This window comes from Magallana gigas, chromosome 7 (assembly GCF_963853765.1).
Source record: "Magallana gigas chromosome 7, xbMagGiga1.1, whole genome shotgun sequence".
Classification (NCBI taxonomy): domain Eukaryota; kingdom Metazoa; phylum Mollusca; class Bivalvia; order Ostreida; family Ostreidae; genus Magallana; species Magallana gigas.
The window spans coordinates 19,280,207-19,298,561 of record NC_088859.1 but is presented as its reverse complement, the minus strand read 5'-3'; the positions used below and the strand labels follow the sequence as shown (position 1 = coordinate 19,298,561).

The 18,355-nt window shown below is 32.7% G+C and overlaps 1 protein-coding gene across 1 annotated transcript in view; it reads right to left on the bottom strand.

Annotated features, from left to right (window-relative positions):
• Positions 1-18,355, bottom strand: part of LOC105342354 (uncharacterized) — a 34,702-nt gene that overhangs the window by 4,332 nt on the left and 12,015 nt on the right. The window contains exons 3-21 of the mRNA XM_066066313.1: positions 17,657-17,839; positions 13,775-13,981; positions 10,974-12,614; positions 8,507-8,612; positions 8,276-8,376; positions 7,927-8,180; positions 7,710-7,797; positions 7,301-7,377; positions 7,028-7,064; positions 6,848-6,948; positions 6,604-6,720; positions 4,830-4,978; positions 3,425-3,560; positions 2,992-3,141; positions 2,642-2,741; positions 2,153-2,217; positions 1,819-1,950; positions 722-850; positions 193-347 (exon numbers count right to left, since the gene is read on the bottom strand). Of these exons, the coding sequence (XP_065922385.1) occupies positions 193-347; positions 722-850; positions 1,819-1,950; positions 2,153-2,217; positions 2,642-2,741; positions 2,992-3,141; positions 3,425-3,560; positions 4,830-4,978; positions 6,604-6,720; positions 6,848-6,948; positions 7,028-7,064; positions 7,301-7,377; positions 7,710-7,797; positions 7,927-8,180; positions 8,276-8,376; positions 8,507-8,612; positions 10,974-12,614; positions 13,775-13,981; positions 17,657-17,839 (3,928 nt within the window). The remainder of the gene's footprint in view (positions 1-192; positions 348-721; positions 851-1,818; positions 1,951-2,152; positions 2,218-2,641; positions 2,742-2,991; positions 3,142-3,424; positions 3,561-4,829; positions 4,979-6,603; positions 6,721-6,847; positions 6,949-7,027; positions 7,065-7,300; positions 7,378-7,709; positions 7,798-7,926; positions 8,181-8,275; positions 8,377-8,506; positions 8,613-10,973; positions 12,615-13,774; positions 13,982-17,656; positions 17,840-18,355) is intronic.

Here is an 18,355-nt window from a genome sequence, read left to right as displayed (position 1 = left end):
AATTTATACAATCTTTTCCAATATTGATCACTTTCAAATAGTTCAACTCTGGGAAATCGCAAAAGTTGTCGCTAATAAAAAAAAAGAGCTATCCACATAATATAAGGATGAAGACTGAAATACGAAACACGTGTTTAATAACTGTTGACTAATTATTTATAACTGTTGTCATTTAAAACTAATTAATCATACATGCAATGTACAACGATGGTTGGATTTTGAACTTGACGTTGCCAGGCATTGACCTCCTCAATCATCTCCAGCATAGGATCTGGTGATTCTGGAACAACGGCATCCTCAGACCAGAACTTACATTGAAATTGTTTCACTATCCTTTCCTCTTTTGACTACAATTATCAAAGATATAATATTAACTTCCGTGTTTTGTTTGTTTCTTACAGATTCATAGTTTATTAAAAAAGAAATCACACTTAAAGTTTATTGCCAAAAAAGTCCATTTTACAATAAGAGCAAACCTTTATAAAAATGAAATCGATAACAGACAGAACTACAGTTATTTCCCTTTAACTGTATAGCTTAGTAATGTTTTCGTTTTAATTAAAAGTTTATGTACAGTAACGAAACGACGAAAAGAGGCAAATACAATTGAATGTGATTGGAAATTTTTAACATACTTAGTCTATATGATTAGTGAAAAATTCCAACTTTATTCACATGTGAACGGGCATATATAACGCGGAACAACGGAAACAAATTATACCTTATTATTTACCACCTTGAATTCTAAAACATCAAATGAGCTGTTTCTAGTTTCTGCTGCTAATAGGGTGATTGCAACTGCTCCGAAACTGGCCTCCTTTGTATTGACTGGCCAATAAATCCCGACAGTCTACAGAGTTTATAGTTATGTTACAATGTAATTATGAAAATAATGTAAGATGTTGTGAAGTATATTTATACAAAATGTTGTGTGTTTAATGCTACACAAATATTTATATTGATGATGACAATGATGATGATGATGATGACAATGATGACAATGATGATGTTAAACTGTTTTCGGTGTGATAAAAGATTTGTTTGTCTCTTAACTTTACTTCTTCCTGTTTATGTACGTCAAATTACTGCTGAAAAAAACTTAAAAACACCACATAAATAAGAGAATGCTGTTCTCCAAGGTTTACGGAAGGATGTGGCTCGAATATCAAGATAAATTTTAAAATAAGCAAAGGGCCGGAAACAGAGCATTGAGGAAGTTAAAGCGTCTAACGATAAACATGTACATGTATTTATAAGAGCATTTCGTTGAACCTTTATAGTTTGTCACAAAACGTAGTACATATCATCTTAGTAAAAAAAAAGATCGACTGATTTTATTCAAAATTCCTTTTTCTGATGAAATGAAATCTGTGCAAATAGGACATTACCAATTACTTTTTGAAAAAAAAAATGATTTCTTTGTCCAAAATATATCATTTAAGGCCCTCTCACAATTGGTGCACAAGCATATGGAACGCCAAATTAACATATATTCAAATATTTGTACCCATCTTCAAATAATTGTACCTATCTTCAATTCAATTGTACCTATCTCTAATTCAATTGTACCTATCTTCAACTGAATTGTACCTATCTTCAAATTGAATTAGAGATAAGTACAATTCAATTACACCTATCTTTAATTCATTTGAAGATAGGTACAATTGATTTGAAGATAGGTACACATATTTGAATATATGTTAATTTGGCGTTCCATACAAGCACTTTAAGGTCCCTTTACGATAAACTGTTTAGAAAAATCAGACTATCTTGTAAAAATCAGACTATCTTGTAAACAACTTTTGAGAGTAAATGTACCTTGTCTTTCTTGAAAGAGTTCATCATAACAATGGTGGACACATCCTGCTCAAGAACAAGGCACCAAAAATCCTGGACGGTATCGGCCAATGGCATTTGGGTAATTGCATAAGCATTTCTGCTTTTGTATCCCTTGATTGTGAAAACGATAATTATGATAATAGGAGTAGCAGTTAAAAATAAAAACTCTCTACATCGTTTCATGAATTTTTGTAATTAGATACATAATTTTTGAAAAAAAAATACTGTATCATTGAGATTCGTGTGTATTAATATTGGTTACTTTAAAAAGAATATCACAGTTTTATAGTTTGTCGAATTTTCAAAAACTCACTGGTGCTTGTATGGCATTGATATAGTTGCTGTCACCACTGGTGATGAAAATTCGGTAACTCTCAGCTAGATTTTACCAAAAGATATATTAACTAAAGTTGAATTTCAAAAATCTGAATAAGTGTGCTATTTACATGATTGTAGTAAAATGTATCTATAAAACTATTCATCAATATATGTTATCAATTTTGTTTTAAAAGTGAAGTTTCAAGAGTAGTTTCAATTTTACATAAATGACCAATAAAGATATGCACGTTTTTAAACTTGTTTTGTTTTTTGTTCCTGACTTAAAAGTGAAACCAAATTTCTCCATTTTCTGTAAATATCGGCTTCAGTATTTAAAATTTTGACTAAACAAAACACTAAGAACAATAGAGATCATTGTGGTTTTGTTTTCTTTTTGTAAAATACGCATCAATTTTGTAAAACACAATTTTAGGGGCATCCCGGACGGTAAAAAACTGGAAAGAAGAAGTAATTTAAAACTCACCAGGCAATATATTGCTGTATCGGTTTTTACTTCTGTTTTCCTTCAGTTTTGCTGTTTCAAACTGCTTGACATCAACAGTTGTCGATAACTTGTTGATAAGCTGGAAAACAAAGTTAACATTTCTATTGTTATAAAACCTATCAACAGTAAAAATTTTAACTATGAAAATTGAATTGGTCCTTTGTATAAAATGAAAATAATAAAAAAAAACTTAAAAAATTATTCATTGGTAGGACTTTGTGTTAAAATTAATCTACTATTATATTCACATAAGTTCTGAAATTTGCTGTTAATATAATACATTTTTTATAAAATCATAGATTTATTCCATTAAAAGATCTTAATTCTACCTGAAATTGCTCCAATATTCCACTTTTTTGTGTAGCAGGGTTTAGATGGTTTAAACGTTTGTAATATTCCGGGAACTCTGCGGCTGTAACGTTACTGTTTCCCTCCGTCAAACCTTCCACCAAAGCATCATGGAGAAACACATACTGCTCCTGCATTTAAAAAAAATGACCGTTAAAAAGAGCTATATAGGGTTTTATTACTGCGCATCTATAAAGTTAAGGCCCTTCAAGATTAAATTTTATGGTTGTTTTTTCTTTAGCGAACAAAACAGACACAATATAATCTCTTCTGTTTACTTACTTAAAACATAATGGAAAATTTGTGTATCAATAACATATCCTTTTCGATAAACGCATTTCTTTTAATTCAACATTTATTATAAATGCATGTATGCCTGCATGTACTTTTTTTTTTTAAAAAGCGGTTACATACCACTGTTTGCACTACGTGGACTCTTTGATGGCGCATTGAAGCTACGCAACTAATGACGTCAACAAATCCTTCTCGTTCACCTTGCTTAATGAGGAAATCTAGGGCCATAAAAGTCCCAGTTCGACCAACACCAGCACTGAAATATACAAAAATTAAAAAATCAGATGGTCTTCTAACCTTGTCTTCGATATTAAATCTATACAATAAAAGCCATAAACAAATTTTACATTCCAAGAAGTTTATTATGCAGTATTTGTTTTAATGATGATGATTTACTGTAAATTAGTTAAAATATCCTTATTTATTAGAGCCTAAAATACAATGGATGATTAATCAATTTCTTAATATATCCAAAATATTCCTCACATATTAAAGTTCCGTTTCATTTATTTATTTCATTTCATTAATTTTAATAATAAAAAAGTTCCATTCATTATAAAAAAGAGCTAACTCTGACTCTATTAATACTAAAGCCTTAGCGATAGGTGATATAAATATCAGTATTTAATTTTGCAGATCAATATTGCACATCAATGTAACAGCAAACCGGTTTTTCTTCTGTATGAATGGTATCTATAATCCATTTGTTAATTAAAGAGAAACCATTTCAGAAATTAGTTTGTGTTTAGACTGTTTTGCACATTGAACAACGTAGGCCTTACGATTTTGAATTTATATATATATATATATATATATATATATATATATATATATATATATATATATATATATATATATATATATATATATATATATATATATCCTCTTAGCCCAGTGTTTGCTACATGACAAATAAATAATGATGCAACTTCTTGAGATATGCTTTCTGTTAAAGACAAACATGAAAAACTAACCAAGAAGTTGTTTACAAACTAGGCCAACGCAATATGATTCAGGAAGTAAAATGGGATTACCATATTAGACGCACACTTTACTTATCATCATTCTATTACTATGTAAATTGTATGACAAACCACTTCATCTATGTGTCATCATGTTATTCATTCATTATCAATACTCTGCTCCTATACCTAAACTTACATTCGCTCGCCGTCTGTAAAAATTTCCTACATATAAGAAAGTGACTACTTCCGTTTGATAGCCACACTAACGTTAGCATACAGTTTTACTTTGTGGTATTGTTATGAGTACATAATATTATTCTCGAATACAGAAAGCTGTTTTTTCCTCTTTCAATAAAAAAAAAGAAGGGCTTGTGTAAATGACTAAACAAATTTAGCAGAGGAGTCAAGATTACAATAAACATGTCTTGATCATTAATAGTTAAATACAAGTATGCATTTTGTTAATCATATAAGCTACAATCTGATTATTTTATAGGTGGCACAAGTATTGGTGTTAATTGCAAACAAATTTATTTTAATTTTTAAAAACAAAGATGTACCTGCAGTGAATAAGCAATGGACCTTTTAAATCATCCTCATAGTTGACAACTTTGTTTCTGAAATCTACAATTGACGTCACGTTTCTAGGGACACCTTTATCTGGCCATGCAGTAAAGTGGAAATGAGTGACTGTCTTCGCTTTCCCGCTCTGTGGTAATTAAAAGCACAATCTTTCATCAAGGTGCAAAAACTTAATCTGTTTCATCTCTGAATATTAAGTTAGATTTTTGTAATAATGTTGGTATCATTACAAAAAGCTAAAAGGACCTGAACAGCCATCTGAGTATCATACAATCATGCTAAAAAATCACACACTGGCATTTGATAATTATCTGATTAATTCACAGTAAAATAAATAAGGCTTATATATCATGTTGCCAAAAAATATTTAGAAGCGATGACAGATCAAGAAACTAATAGTATTTAATATTCAATGGGGTTTAAATTATTTGATTCCGTTTAATAACAAGTATTAATGGAGGATTAAGAATAAATCATGGATTTTACAAATTTAGGAGAGGCTTCCTTGCTCATCATAACGATGAACTGAGTTTGCCTCCTAAGCAGTAGACAGGCAAATTCTATTTTCTATATGTTCACAATATGACCAAGAATCCAACCATAACAACAGAACATTTGACCCTGGGGCCTGTGATTTCACAATTATAGCAGAGGTTTCCTTGCTCATCTTTACATTGCACTAATAAGTTTGCCTGCTAGATCTCATAAGTTAAATTTGTTTTAATAAGAAACATATAGTCACTACATTGCCACTAAGCCACAACCTTTGCTCAAAATCCGTTGGGCCATAAATTTTATAATTTTGGTAAAGGCTTCCTTGCTTATCAGATCCATGTGCATACAGTTTCTCTCTGCTTCACTGTTTTAATTATAAATCTGTTAAATGTTCACTGGTAAAAAAGAAGATGTCATAAAATTACCAGTGTTTAACCGAAACTCTATAGTCCCTGGGTGTTAGGGTAATCTTACTACTATGTTCTATGTATATTGAATCTATCTTTACCAAAAAGAATTATACAAAATCAATACAACTGAAATTTTCAAATATAGAAGAGTAATAGATGTACATGTATGTCCTTAACACATCAACAACATTTAAATGCATACTTTTGCAAATTAACTTACTATACTCTGTCCCAAGATATTTTGGATTCACGTTTGGCTTAATTGTTTGATATTTATAAATACCTCAGGATCCAAACGATGTTCATTCAAAAGTATGAAAAATTTCCAAGATTTCTCAGTCAAAACGCCCCTGTTAGCTTATCAGGTTTCAATACAATGCTAAAAAATGTGATGTCTACGGAGATTTTTCATTGCAGCAAGCCCGGATGATAACGTTGAAATATTGCGCGATGTATTCCGAGTGTATTCCGAATGGAGAAAAGATGTAAACATTCCCCATTATAAATCTCCGTAAGGAATCTGTTTTCGTTCCTGTGAATTTTTCCGAGTGAAAGATGATAATGTGTCAATGAAATTATCTTGGAAAATATCCCTTTCAACTATTTCAATTGCACTTCTTTCACAGGTAAGTGTATTTTTATTAAAAATCGTCCAAACGTGAATCCAAAATATCTTGGGACAGAGTATAGTAGTTTATTCAATATAAGTTAACGTCAACTGTTAACGATAACTGTTGTTGAATCAAAACTGACGTTCAATTCTACAAAAACCCCGGGCTGCCAACATTTAAACCATAATGTCAGCTAAACAAATAATATTGTATGCAGCGAAAAGTTGGTGTCTTACCAAAGAAATGTGAAATGTTCGCACTGTGTAATTAGCAGAAGTTTCTTCCTTCTCCATTTTGACGTGATAAATACCATACATATCTTCGGTGTCTGGCCAATACTTATTACATTTCATCTACAAAGGAATAAGGTAATGTTACAAGTTTTAAAATACTACGAATTTTCTTCTAAATTAAACTTTTAGATGGCTGAATTGTATAGGACAAGATTTAAAATGTGTTCATCTTGATACTTGTTCATACCACGCCATTTTCCTCAACGTTAGTCAACATTATGATCTTCGCACAGTTCTGTTGCCATATCATTCTCCAGAAATCACACACAGTCTCTTGGGTAAATGGACCTATCAAGGACAAATAAACTGAATGACATTTCTTACTGATACATTTATTAATTAATTCGTCTTTTGGTATGAATCATACCTTGAGCAGCAATGTATTCATTTTTCTTAGCGAACCCCTGATAAAAAAAAAAAACATTTTGAAATTGATGACAAAAAGTTTTGAATGTTGTTTTTATTTTGACATATAATTTGACACATTTTAAAAATAGCGATCATAAATGATTGGGGTATAGTATTACAAATCTTTTTTAAAATGGTTTGAAATGGATGAAATTTTAAAGCGGGTATGTTTTATGTTCACAAGAAAGCCATACTCTACTGTGAATGTATGTGAAACAATTGTAAAACCTACCTGAACATAAGATGCATTGATATATTCACTGTTATTAGTCCCTTCCTCCACTTTAAGTATAACTCTATTTGCATCATCTGGAAGAAAAAGTTGTTGACTCGTATATTTAATGGCATACGTTTTCATAGATAACTGAAATGCATTTTATTGTTGCTGTAGTGTCGTTGTATATAAAGTTTCGACATTAAATAAGATAGATTTGGTTTCATTAATGTTTTTATGCACAAAACAATACCCAAAACCTATTTGTTTTTATACTCTGTCAGTCAAAATTTCTGTGCAGTTTCAGTGTTAATCCATTATTTCTTAATATAAAATAACTCCTTTAAAACGAATATACTTTTGTGCAAGTCATGTGCGCCCACTCCCTTATCACTAGAGAAATGCAAAAAAACAAACTATAACTTACATGGATACATTTTCTTGTATCTATTTCTAGAGCGGTTTTGTTTTTTAATTGCCTCTTTACATGGTTCTAACAACCCATTTGGAATACTCTACAAAAGAGGAATAAAACTGCATGTAAAACATCTCTATATTAATGATATTTTTTGGCAACTGACTGAGAATTAAGATAGATATACAATATTATAGTTTGATCAAATTAGATTATTAAGAACAAAAACCTCATATTCCATTTCGAGCTCTCCTTTAGATCGCTTATTCTGAATGGTCTCCCAAAGCTGATCTACTGGAATCCTGGTCACTTTAACGTTGTAATATTCTGATTCCTGCCTATTTGGTAACTCAACCTCATCTACCTCATTGGGATCAAGTTCGATGAGGTATGCTTGGGACCCCCGCAGGTTGTAAGGAGAGTCGTCTCTGTACAGAGACCTCTTCTGAATGCCTAAGTTGGAAGTAATGTCAGGTGCATTTTCTGTTAAAGTATATATTATTTTATTACCATAATTAATTAATCTTTGAAAGAAATAGATAGCTTAAGGATATTTTAAAACATCGGATATTAAATACCATTATTCGCGTAAACATGATTTTCGTCTTTCAACAATTCGGTCAATTTTAGATCTTTCTCTACATTTGTTGATAATTGTTTTTGTTTCTCTGCAAATTTTCTAAAAAAGAAAAGCAATATATGTAATATATTTCAAAAATAGCATTTAATATGTTTATATTTTGATACCTTGAGCATTGGTCAAGTCGTAAAGCAGAAGATTAAATATATTAAAAAAACACTAGACTTACCTTTTGAAACAGAATACAAAAATGACCAATATTATAATCAAAATGAAAGTTCCAATTCCTATCAGGATAAAATATGTTTTCATAGAGTCTTCTCTGGTATTTGCATCTGAAAAAAAAAACATATTTTGTCTGCAACTGTTAAGGAGGTAAAACAAATTGTTGAATATTCGTATACTTTTATTAAAAAATCTGTAATATATTTCCTTGCTGATAACTTACGGTTTATGGTTAAGGTTCGTTTTATATATCAATACTAAAGTTACTCTTCTGGTGTAAAATTTACGCCTTTTGATACAGGTCTGCTTAAAGTTAAGTAGTCCAACTATCGCACTACATTACAATGCGGATTTTATTATATTGATTTGACTTTTACATTGCGTTTTAAATATCTAGTATTGATTCAATCGCAGCTTCTCGGGCCTTTCCGGCAGAGCTCGGTAGCTCTGCATTCCGGAGGGGCCCAGAAAGCTGTGATTGGTGTTGGTTTTGCCCTATGTAGCTTCTGTGCGCAATGTCAAAAAATAAACAAATTAAATGGGCATTAATTTGTAAAAGAAGCGATAGAACAGATTGGTGTTAAAGTAACTCGATAATGTTTAAAGTTAAATGAAATTTTTAATAATAAAAATGTACCCTTTATCAGGTAAGCTTTCACTTCAAATTTGAATTGGAGCAGCTGTGAGCAGGCAATTTGATAGCAGTAGGGGAAAAATCGTAGCATAATGCTAGTCCTAAGCTTTTGTATTATTATTTATTACATACTTAGTAATAAATACATGTTTTTTTTGCATATGTGATACAGATGACATCATAAAACACATATCGGCCTCCGGGACTGATATAGGTTATCAGTTCTAGGGCTGATACGGATTCGAATCACATCCCGTGCAGAACCCATCTGCCTTTTTCCGTTTGTGCATGTTCACAGACGAAAAATAAAACATTTCTAACTGTCGACATTTCTGAATGCAATTGAAAACTTCAGTTTTGGATAACTTAATTTTAAAACACGAGGAAATTCCGGTTCTGTAGCTGCATGTAAGATCTCATATTTTTGTACAGACTACTTTCAAATAATATTTAAAATCGATTTGTTCAAATTGATGCTTTGCAAGAATTTCCTTACCAAGTAAATGTATGTAATAAATATAATTATACATACCCTTTTCCATATCACAGCCTGTATCAGCCCTCGACCAATATCATGCCTCGGGCCTTCGGCCCTCGGGCTAATATTGATGTCTCAGGCTGATATTTGCTGTGATATCGAAAAGGATATGTATTATTCTCTATTAATAACACTGCAGGAATGCTTGCAATAAAGGATACTTTTTGTTACATGTACTATATAACTACACCAAACACCAACACCTAGTTTACCCGAAGCTTAATCATAATCAGACTTGATCTGTAAATGTCGTCTTTAAAATATATATATATATATATATATATATATATATATATATATATATATATATATATATATATATATATATATATATATATATAATCAATAATCAATATACTCATCAATAATCTAGTGGATTATTGATGAGTATACGGGTTTAAGTGTATTTGCGCGGAACAGAAAGTTAACCTGTGTCCAGGTGTTAGAAAATTAAAATCATTCGGGGCTCATTGCTTTACGTGCAACAACACCCCCCCCCCCCCCCCTTTACGTTCACTGTATATCTAATTTAATTAAATCAAATTTATATTTTTTATCTTGTCGAATGTTGATAATGCAATCATAAGATTAAATTTGAATTACATGTAAATATGAGGTCTGTTGCACAACCGCAGGCGAACCTGTTCCGACATATGTTTTTAATTTATAAATGATTTTAATAATCATAGTTGTTTGAACTGGTGAATAAGAGCATGTTGTTTGCTTTCATAATAAAATCAATTAGATTTTTTAGTCAGAAGCTATTTATTATTTGTAAATTGTTATTCATCAAAATAAATGTTTAAGACATGTCCATAACCGTTTAAAGACTTTAGAAAAAAATGTTACCAACTGGAATTTTTTACGGAAATTTTAAGTATGGTTAACTTGGCTAAAAGCTAATAGCGTTAAAGATATTTCATTCTCTGTTTTTATATATTCAATATTAATTTCTTGAAAATTGATAATAATTGAAAATAAATAAACGGACGTCTTGCAATTCATTAATTACAATGATTTACACGATGGGTGTATATTGCTAAGAGATAATTACAAACAATTCTGCATGTAAATATATACTTTTCTTATGTCTATGCATTGTTAAAATAACATCTATCCCTTAAAACCCAAAATTTCAGTGAGTCTAATTAGTGCCAAGTAAAAGAAAACCTTATTCAACATGTAGTATATTCGACAAATATAAATATGATACATCTTACATTAAGGCATTCAGTTCAGTTTTGTTAAATATATTAATCATAGACAAATCTATTAAACATATCTTTGTGAATAACGTACTGATTTTAGTGCATTCTTTTCCATCGAAGCCATCCTCGCAGCCATATAAACATGCACCGGTCATATTACAGGTGGTTCCCAAACACGACCCACTGCATCTCTCAGTACAGTTTATCCCATACAGTCCTTTAGAGCACTCTGTACAGTTGCCAGACATTTGTTCACATTTTTGACAATTCTTCGAAGGACAAGAAACATCACAACGTTCCCCATAATATGAACCGTTACACCCGCTCTGGCAGATTCCATCGCCATCGCAATCTTCATTTATGCAGTTTTTGCTACATTGGCATAAACGTCCGGACCAGCCGTCCCTACAGGAAGTACAGGACTCTCCTGAGTCACAGGTCAGACATTCTGGACGACAATAATTTTGACACCAGTCACCGTAAAAACCAGGTTTACAGGTATCACAGTCGTAATATGAAGTACAATTGACACATTGAACAGGGCATGTTCCTCTACAAGTTAAACCGTAAATGTAGAATCCAGGTAAACATTTTTCACAACTATCTTTGTTGTGACAGTGCATACAGTTAAGACTACAATTTTCGGAACATCCAGCACCATACTTGGAATTATTGCAACCAATAGTACAGGTTCCATTAATTTCGCATAAACCATCGACACAGTTTTTGTTGCATTCATCATTGCACCTTTCCCCATAAAAATTTGGTTTGCACCGAGTGCATTTTGTTTCGTTTTCACAAGTTATACAGCTAGAAGGACATTTCATACAATTCCCATACGTGTAATCCACATAGTAACCCATATTGCATGATGCACAGGAAACAGCGGACGATCTTAATATACATTTTGCACAGTTTTCTATCAAACAATTTCTATTACACAGTGGACCATACCATCCATCAACGCATCCAGAGAAACATTTACCATCTCGTTGACACACAGTAGGATTTATACAATTTTGACTGCAGTGTTCGGTGCAATTTGGACCGAACATTCCAGAAGAGCACTCAATACACTGACCGCCTATCTTAAAACAAGATTTATTACCACCGCATGTGTTTGAACATGCATATTCGCAATATGTACCGAAGGTACCAACTAAGCAGGAAATGCAAGGATCATCAGTACTACAAGTTGTACAGTTGGCTCTACAACGCGTTTTACAATTATCGCCCATATACCCGTTTATACATCCATTTAAACAGGTTCCAAACTTGTTATCACAATTACGATCTCTGCAACCTTCTGAGCATGTTTCCTTGCAATCGTCACCATAAAAACCAGTTGAACATTCTATACATCCATTTACAGGATCACAGTCAATACAATTTTCACATGTCAAACGACAGTTTTTTCCGTATGTTTTCTTGGGACATTGATAACAATTTGATCCGAAGTATCCCGCTGCGCAATCTGTACATCCCTCATATCTATCACAAGATGATTCGCATTGTTTGGGACACTTCATATCACACATGGTTCCATACCAACTAGATCTGCATCCCACGGAGCATGATTCTGAAATTAGCTCACATCTATAGTCAAGACATGTTTCGTGCCAGCCAATGTTGCATCCATTTTCACAGAACCCCGTGTACTGATCACACCTATTGTCTATACAGTTCTTGCATTCAAATTCACATTGATCTCCATAGGTACCTTGGCTACATTCTGCAATTATACAAAAACTTTGATAACTATCAATAAAAAACCCCACTTTCTTTCCAAAATTTCATCAAGCCAAATTAAAGCATACCTTTAAACAAGGAAAGCTATGTTGTACATAATCATTATTATAGAAAAAATACTTGCTGATGGAATTTATACAAAACGGTCTTTATATGTATTTTTAATCTTGAAAATTAGAAATAATACATATATTTCGATTCTATGCATAATTATGTTAATGACACAAATCATTGCCTTCTTATCCTGATCAGAATTTTATTGTGTAATTTACGACTCAACCCAACCTGAGGTCATGAAATTGAAGTTTTAAACTTTCTTATCCACACTTTACAGACTGTCATCTTAGGGGAAACACAAAGATTTCGCACAGAAGTAATGTAGCTGATCATTTTAGTTTTGTCTTTTTTTTTTTTTTTTTGGTGTTTTTTTTTTGGGGGGGGGGGAAGGATTTTGGTTTAGGGGGGGGGGGGGGGGGTTTGGTTTTTTTTTTGGTCATTTGAAGACAAAAATCTGTTCTGTCTTGTATTTGTATTGCACCAGCATGGGGCGATCTGCACATCTAAGGAATAGTGTAAAACCAAATCAATATCAAGACAGAAAACAATTTTACAAAGTGTAGATTGGGCCGTAGTTTCACAAAGTCCAGCCTACCTCAAATAAGAGTTTAATTTTCTATCAAGAAACTGATTTTTCAAGGATGTAAAAAATTCTTAAAACTTTTTTTTTCAATTTTGATATCATTACTGTTACACAAATTTACCTCATATCTTCTATAGATCGATTTTGCTACTTTAGAAATGTTGTCTGTCTGTCTGTCCGCTTTCTTTCTTTCTCTCTCCCTTTCTCTCTCTCTTTCTCTATGTCTCTCTCATATGAAAATTTTCTGATAAAACATCAATAATTATGAATCAGGATTGGCGTCGGAACCGGAGAGGGGGGGGGGGGGTTATGCCACTTTTTGCAAATATTGACATAACTATATTCTTCTTTTTTTTTCAGTGATTATCAATATTAAGAATAAGTCTTCCCCCTATCCCCCATCCTCATTAACTATTTACTTATTTCCGACGCCGCTGAGGGTCGTACGTAATGTTTATATTGTACATTATTGTGTTTTTAGTATTTCATAAAAAGTAACTTACGATAAACTTGTACTTCGAAGAAGTATAAAGTTCCCTGGGTTTGGACTGTCTCAATGACAATCTGGTCACCAGTTAAGATACTACTGCAGGTAACATTTCTTTCAAAATAGTTTTTGGCAGACACGAAGATCCTGCTGCAGCTGTTGTCGACAGATAGTTCACGTGACTCCGGGTTTGTAACGAAAGTATAAAAGGTGGTATTCTGGACTGTAAGCGAATAAAATGATTTTTGCAGCTTACTTAATTTTGAAAAAAGGGTTTAAGACTGCTGAACATAAAATAGAGTCATGCATCATTCAAAGCATACAATGTTTGCAATTTCCACTTATGTACAACATCGATGGTGTCTGTGAAAACTGTTACTTATTTCAAATCTTGCATGTTTGATGTATGGACATACACTTCAGTCGATACAGCAAAGCGTTGAGTGAGGACACTATTCGGTTTAACATTTAAACAGGTCGAATCACTGATTGCAGTTTATAAAAGAAGCGTTTTAATTGGCCGATTGGTACCATCCCACTCTTACGCGGTATTGATACATGTATTTCATTCACCAACTGCCAGTTGTGACGTTTAACTTTGTATCAGGACTGCACAATCTAAAATCACTGCAATAGATGGCCACAATTTTGTTTTGTTTATGATGTACAACAAAAACACACTGTTGTCCATATATAGATATTATAAGCCGGATCCCCATTTCATTTTTCAGCATAGTGCTGCATTGCTAAATTCGATCATTTTTACCATCAATCTATTTTGAGGCAGTATTTATTTTTATTGTAGCTTATACCAAATAATTCACACCAGATACTGACAATAAAATATTACATAAAATATTACATACATGTAAAATGTATTTTATTGAACTTTAATCGATCAGTGGTACACTTACTTATTACAAGTGTGAATGTGTATTCAAACATACAAAACTGGCAATTTACGGCGCTAACTTGTTTAATTTGGGCTGATATGTGATTTAAAAAAAAGCTTATTTTGTAACTCACTCTATCTGTAGGAGCATTAATTTACCTCAGCATTCATTAGACAATATTTACTATTGATGTGGTCAATTTACTTGTCGCTGACTTTCTTTCAAACACGCTAATCGACCTCGGATTGCTACATTCATGCAGATCGAGACGCCATCTAACACAGTTTTTATACATTTATATTAACAAAACACACGTCTTCATTTAACGGAGCTGATAACGATGTTTCAAAGATTTTCCGTTTATGTGTATTGTAAGTAAATAAGTGCATGTTAAATGTCTAATGGATTTCACTGAATGTCAACCCGAATCTCAATAGAATTTTCTATCGCTAAAATGCCAGATGTCCAACGGACCCGAATCCCGTAGATCTACATTTTGCACCAATTAGCACTATTACAGTCTGTTCAACTCATGCGATATTCCATATATAGAGGATATCTATATTGCGTGATTTTATATTTGCTTTATGCAACGAGTTGAAATGGTGTATATATTCGCGAGCTTGCCGAGCGAATATAACCATTTCAGCGAGTTGGATACAGCAAATATAAAATCACACAATTATAGATGTTCTATTGATCTCTTACAATTTGATTTATATTATGAAGCTTTTGACACAGTCCCTTGTATGACCCGAATTGGGTTTTTTTTCAAAGATTAAAAACGATGATGCAATGTTGTGTTATGCAATATTGTGACCTTGCGCAATACAATTTAGCAGGCACGTAGCATCGTTTTTGAAAGTGGGGGGGGGGGGGGCAGACTCATCCAAAATATCTTGACAAGCAAAATAAAAAGAAAAAAAAAAGGAAAATTTAAAATTTCCCAAAATCTTCAAAAAAAACAAGAGGGGGGGGGGGGGGGGGGGGAATAGTATATAACTCATTTCCTTATTTCCAAAAAAGTGGGGGGGGGGCACCTCCATCATTATTCAACTTTTTACATATATAAATTTTAAAAAAATTGTTGCTGCGAGAAAAAGTGGGGGGGAGGGGGGGGGGGGGGCTTGCAACTCCATGAATAATCATGGAGTTGCCCCCCCCCCCCAACACTTTTTTTGGAGGATGTAATAAATTGAAATAAAAATATGGAAATTAGGATAGAAAGTGAAGTTATCTACTACGCCAGCCCCCCACCTCCCCCCCCCCCAACGGATTAGGATTTTGAAGATTTTGAGAGTCTTATTTCCCTTTTTTTTTTTTTGCTTGTCAAGATTTTTTTGGATGAGTTCCCCCCCCCCCCCCCCCCACTTTCAAAAACGATGCTACGTGCCTGATTTACACGTGTACATAAACGCTCCGTTTGTTCTCCAGTTAACTCTGAGATTTTTAACTTGCAAGCACAACTTTAATTGAAGTTTTCTTTCTTTGACATTTGTTTCTACGTGTTAGATTAATGTCCACTGCATTTGACAGATGGGCGGGTCTACAAAAATGCACCAATCAGAATCTTTGTAGTAAATCGCAATTGAAACACCGATTCGAAAGTGTCATCATTCAACGCATCGCTATATCGGGCGAAGTCTATACATAAATGCTAGAGTTGCGATGAAGATTTCTCTACATACTTCGAATAAATTTTTTTGCACACAACCTTTCAATAAACTTTACAGAATGTTTTCTTCTGGAACTCGAGTTCGGTATCTAGTCGCCAGTTTTTGAGATAAACAGCGAGAGTTTAAATCCGAGTTTACACCTAGTCCGACTCGATTTCGATCTAAAGAGGGTAAGGACTCTCCAACATGGCGGGCACGGATGCATCAGGCGCCTTCAAGATTTTAAATTTACGTATAATATCGATGAGTACATATGTTATTATAAAAATAAACACGTAAGCTGCATAGTTAAAGAATAAATTGAAACTCATATTTTTACTTTATCATTTGTTAAAAGAAAAATCTTTCAAAAAGTGTACAGATACCGAGCAATGTATGACGTTTCTATGTCCAGTTTAAATATAAGTTATTGATTCTTAAAAAAAATTCAAACCTATTATTTTTTTATTTTGATTATTGAAGATACGTTTATTACTGACACCTGATGTTCCTTTTTAATGTTAAAAAGGGGAAACAACTTTCAAATATTATATTGCAAGTGTAAACACAACAATATGAAGTAAAATATATTTTTTTGTTGTTTCTTGTGGGAAAATTCATGAAAAAGAACATACGCATTTCATTTTCATTCGAAATTTTAAATTTCTAATTTACGGTGCATAATGTTATTGACAACCTCTATTTTGGAGAGTACAGAGAGTTATGTTTTCTGTTCGTCTTAATTTGTGCGTGCGCATCAAGAGGTTGGTATCTTAAATGAAAACTGGAGTTCCGGGAGAAAGCGCTCATAAAGGTATAAAAAAATCACTTCATATTCAGGTATTTTAAGGGCCGCTCTGGGTACAACCACATGTAGCTTGATAGATATCAAGATAGATAGATAGATAGATAGATAGATAGATAGATAGATAGATATCAAGATAGATAGATATCAAGATAGATATCAAGATAGATAGATATCAAAATAGATAGATATCAAGATAGATAGATAGATAGATAGATAGATAGATAGATAGATAGATAGATAGATAGATATATTGTAGATGTTAAAGTTATTGACAACCTCTATTTTGGAGAGTACATAGAGTTAATTTTTCTGTTCGTCTTAATTTGTGCGTGAGGTTGGTATCTAAAGTGAAAACTGGAGTTCCAGGAAAAAACGCTCATAAAGGTATAAAAAAAAATCACTTCATATTCAGGTATTTCAAGGGCCGCTCCGGCTACAACCACATGTAGCTTGATAGATAGAATCAAGATAGATAGATAGATAGATAGATAGATAGATAGATAGATAGATAGATTGATTGATTTTGAAGATTCATTTCTTACATGCATATAAATAAAAGAAAATATGTTTGATGTTGAAGATATTGGACAAGGTTATTGTAAGCTGAGGATTCTTTAATCCGTCTGTCGAAGCGTACGATCCAGTCTTCTCGTCTACAGCATTTCTCACATCGGAGTTAGAATGAATTGCAGCAGAAGTCACTTTTGCATTGTATGCGACGTTCCCTGTATGATAAAAATTACATGTGTAAGTTGTTTAAAACAAATCTGAGCAGTTCACGGGTGACATATGACCTGTTAGAGGGGAAGGAAAGTCATAATATGTTCACATCGGAATTAATAAGTGGTTTAAATGTAGCTGCAGGTCTGTAGCCTCCGGTCTGTATGGACAACCTGGGATTTGGAGCTACAGCGCCACCCATTGAATAATTGTATATTTGTTGCGCACAAAACTGTGCGCTAATTTTGGACTTATTAAGCTTACTTTTACGCAAATTCTGTACCTTTAAATTCTTCATGCAATTTACTACTATTATCGTCTCTTTACTTGCCTCAGACTTTTTCCGGAACATACTACCGACCTCGAAAAATCAAGTATGTCAATTTAACATCGAGATCAATAGTCGTCATTTTTTACATTTAATCAAACTGCACCAATTCAATTTACATAGCTTATTAAGGTTAATAATTCCAGAACTAGCGCACATTTTTGTGGGCAATAAATATAGAACAATTTTAACA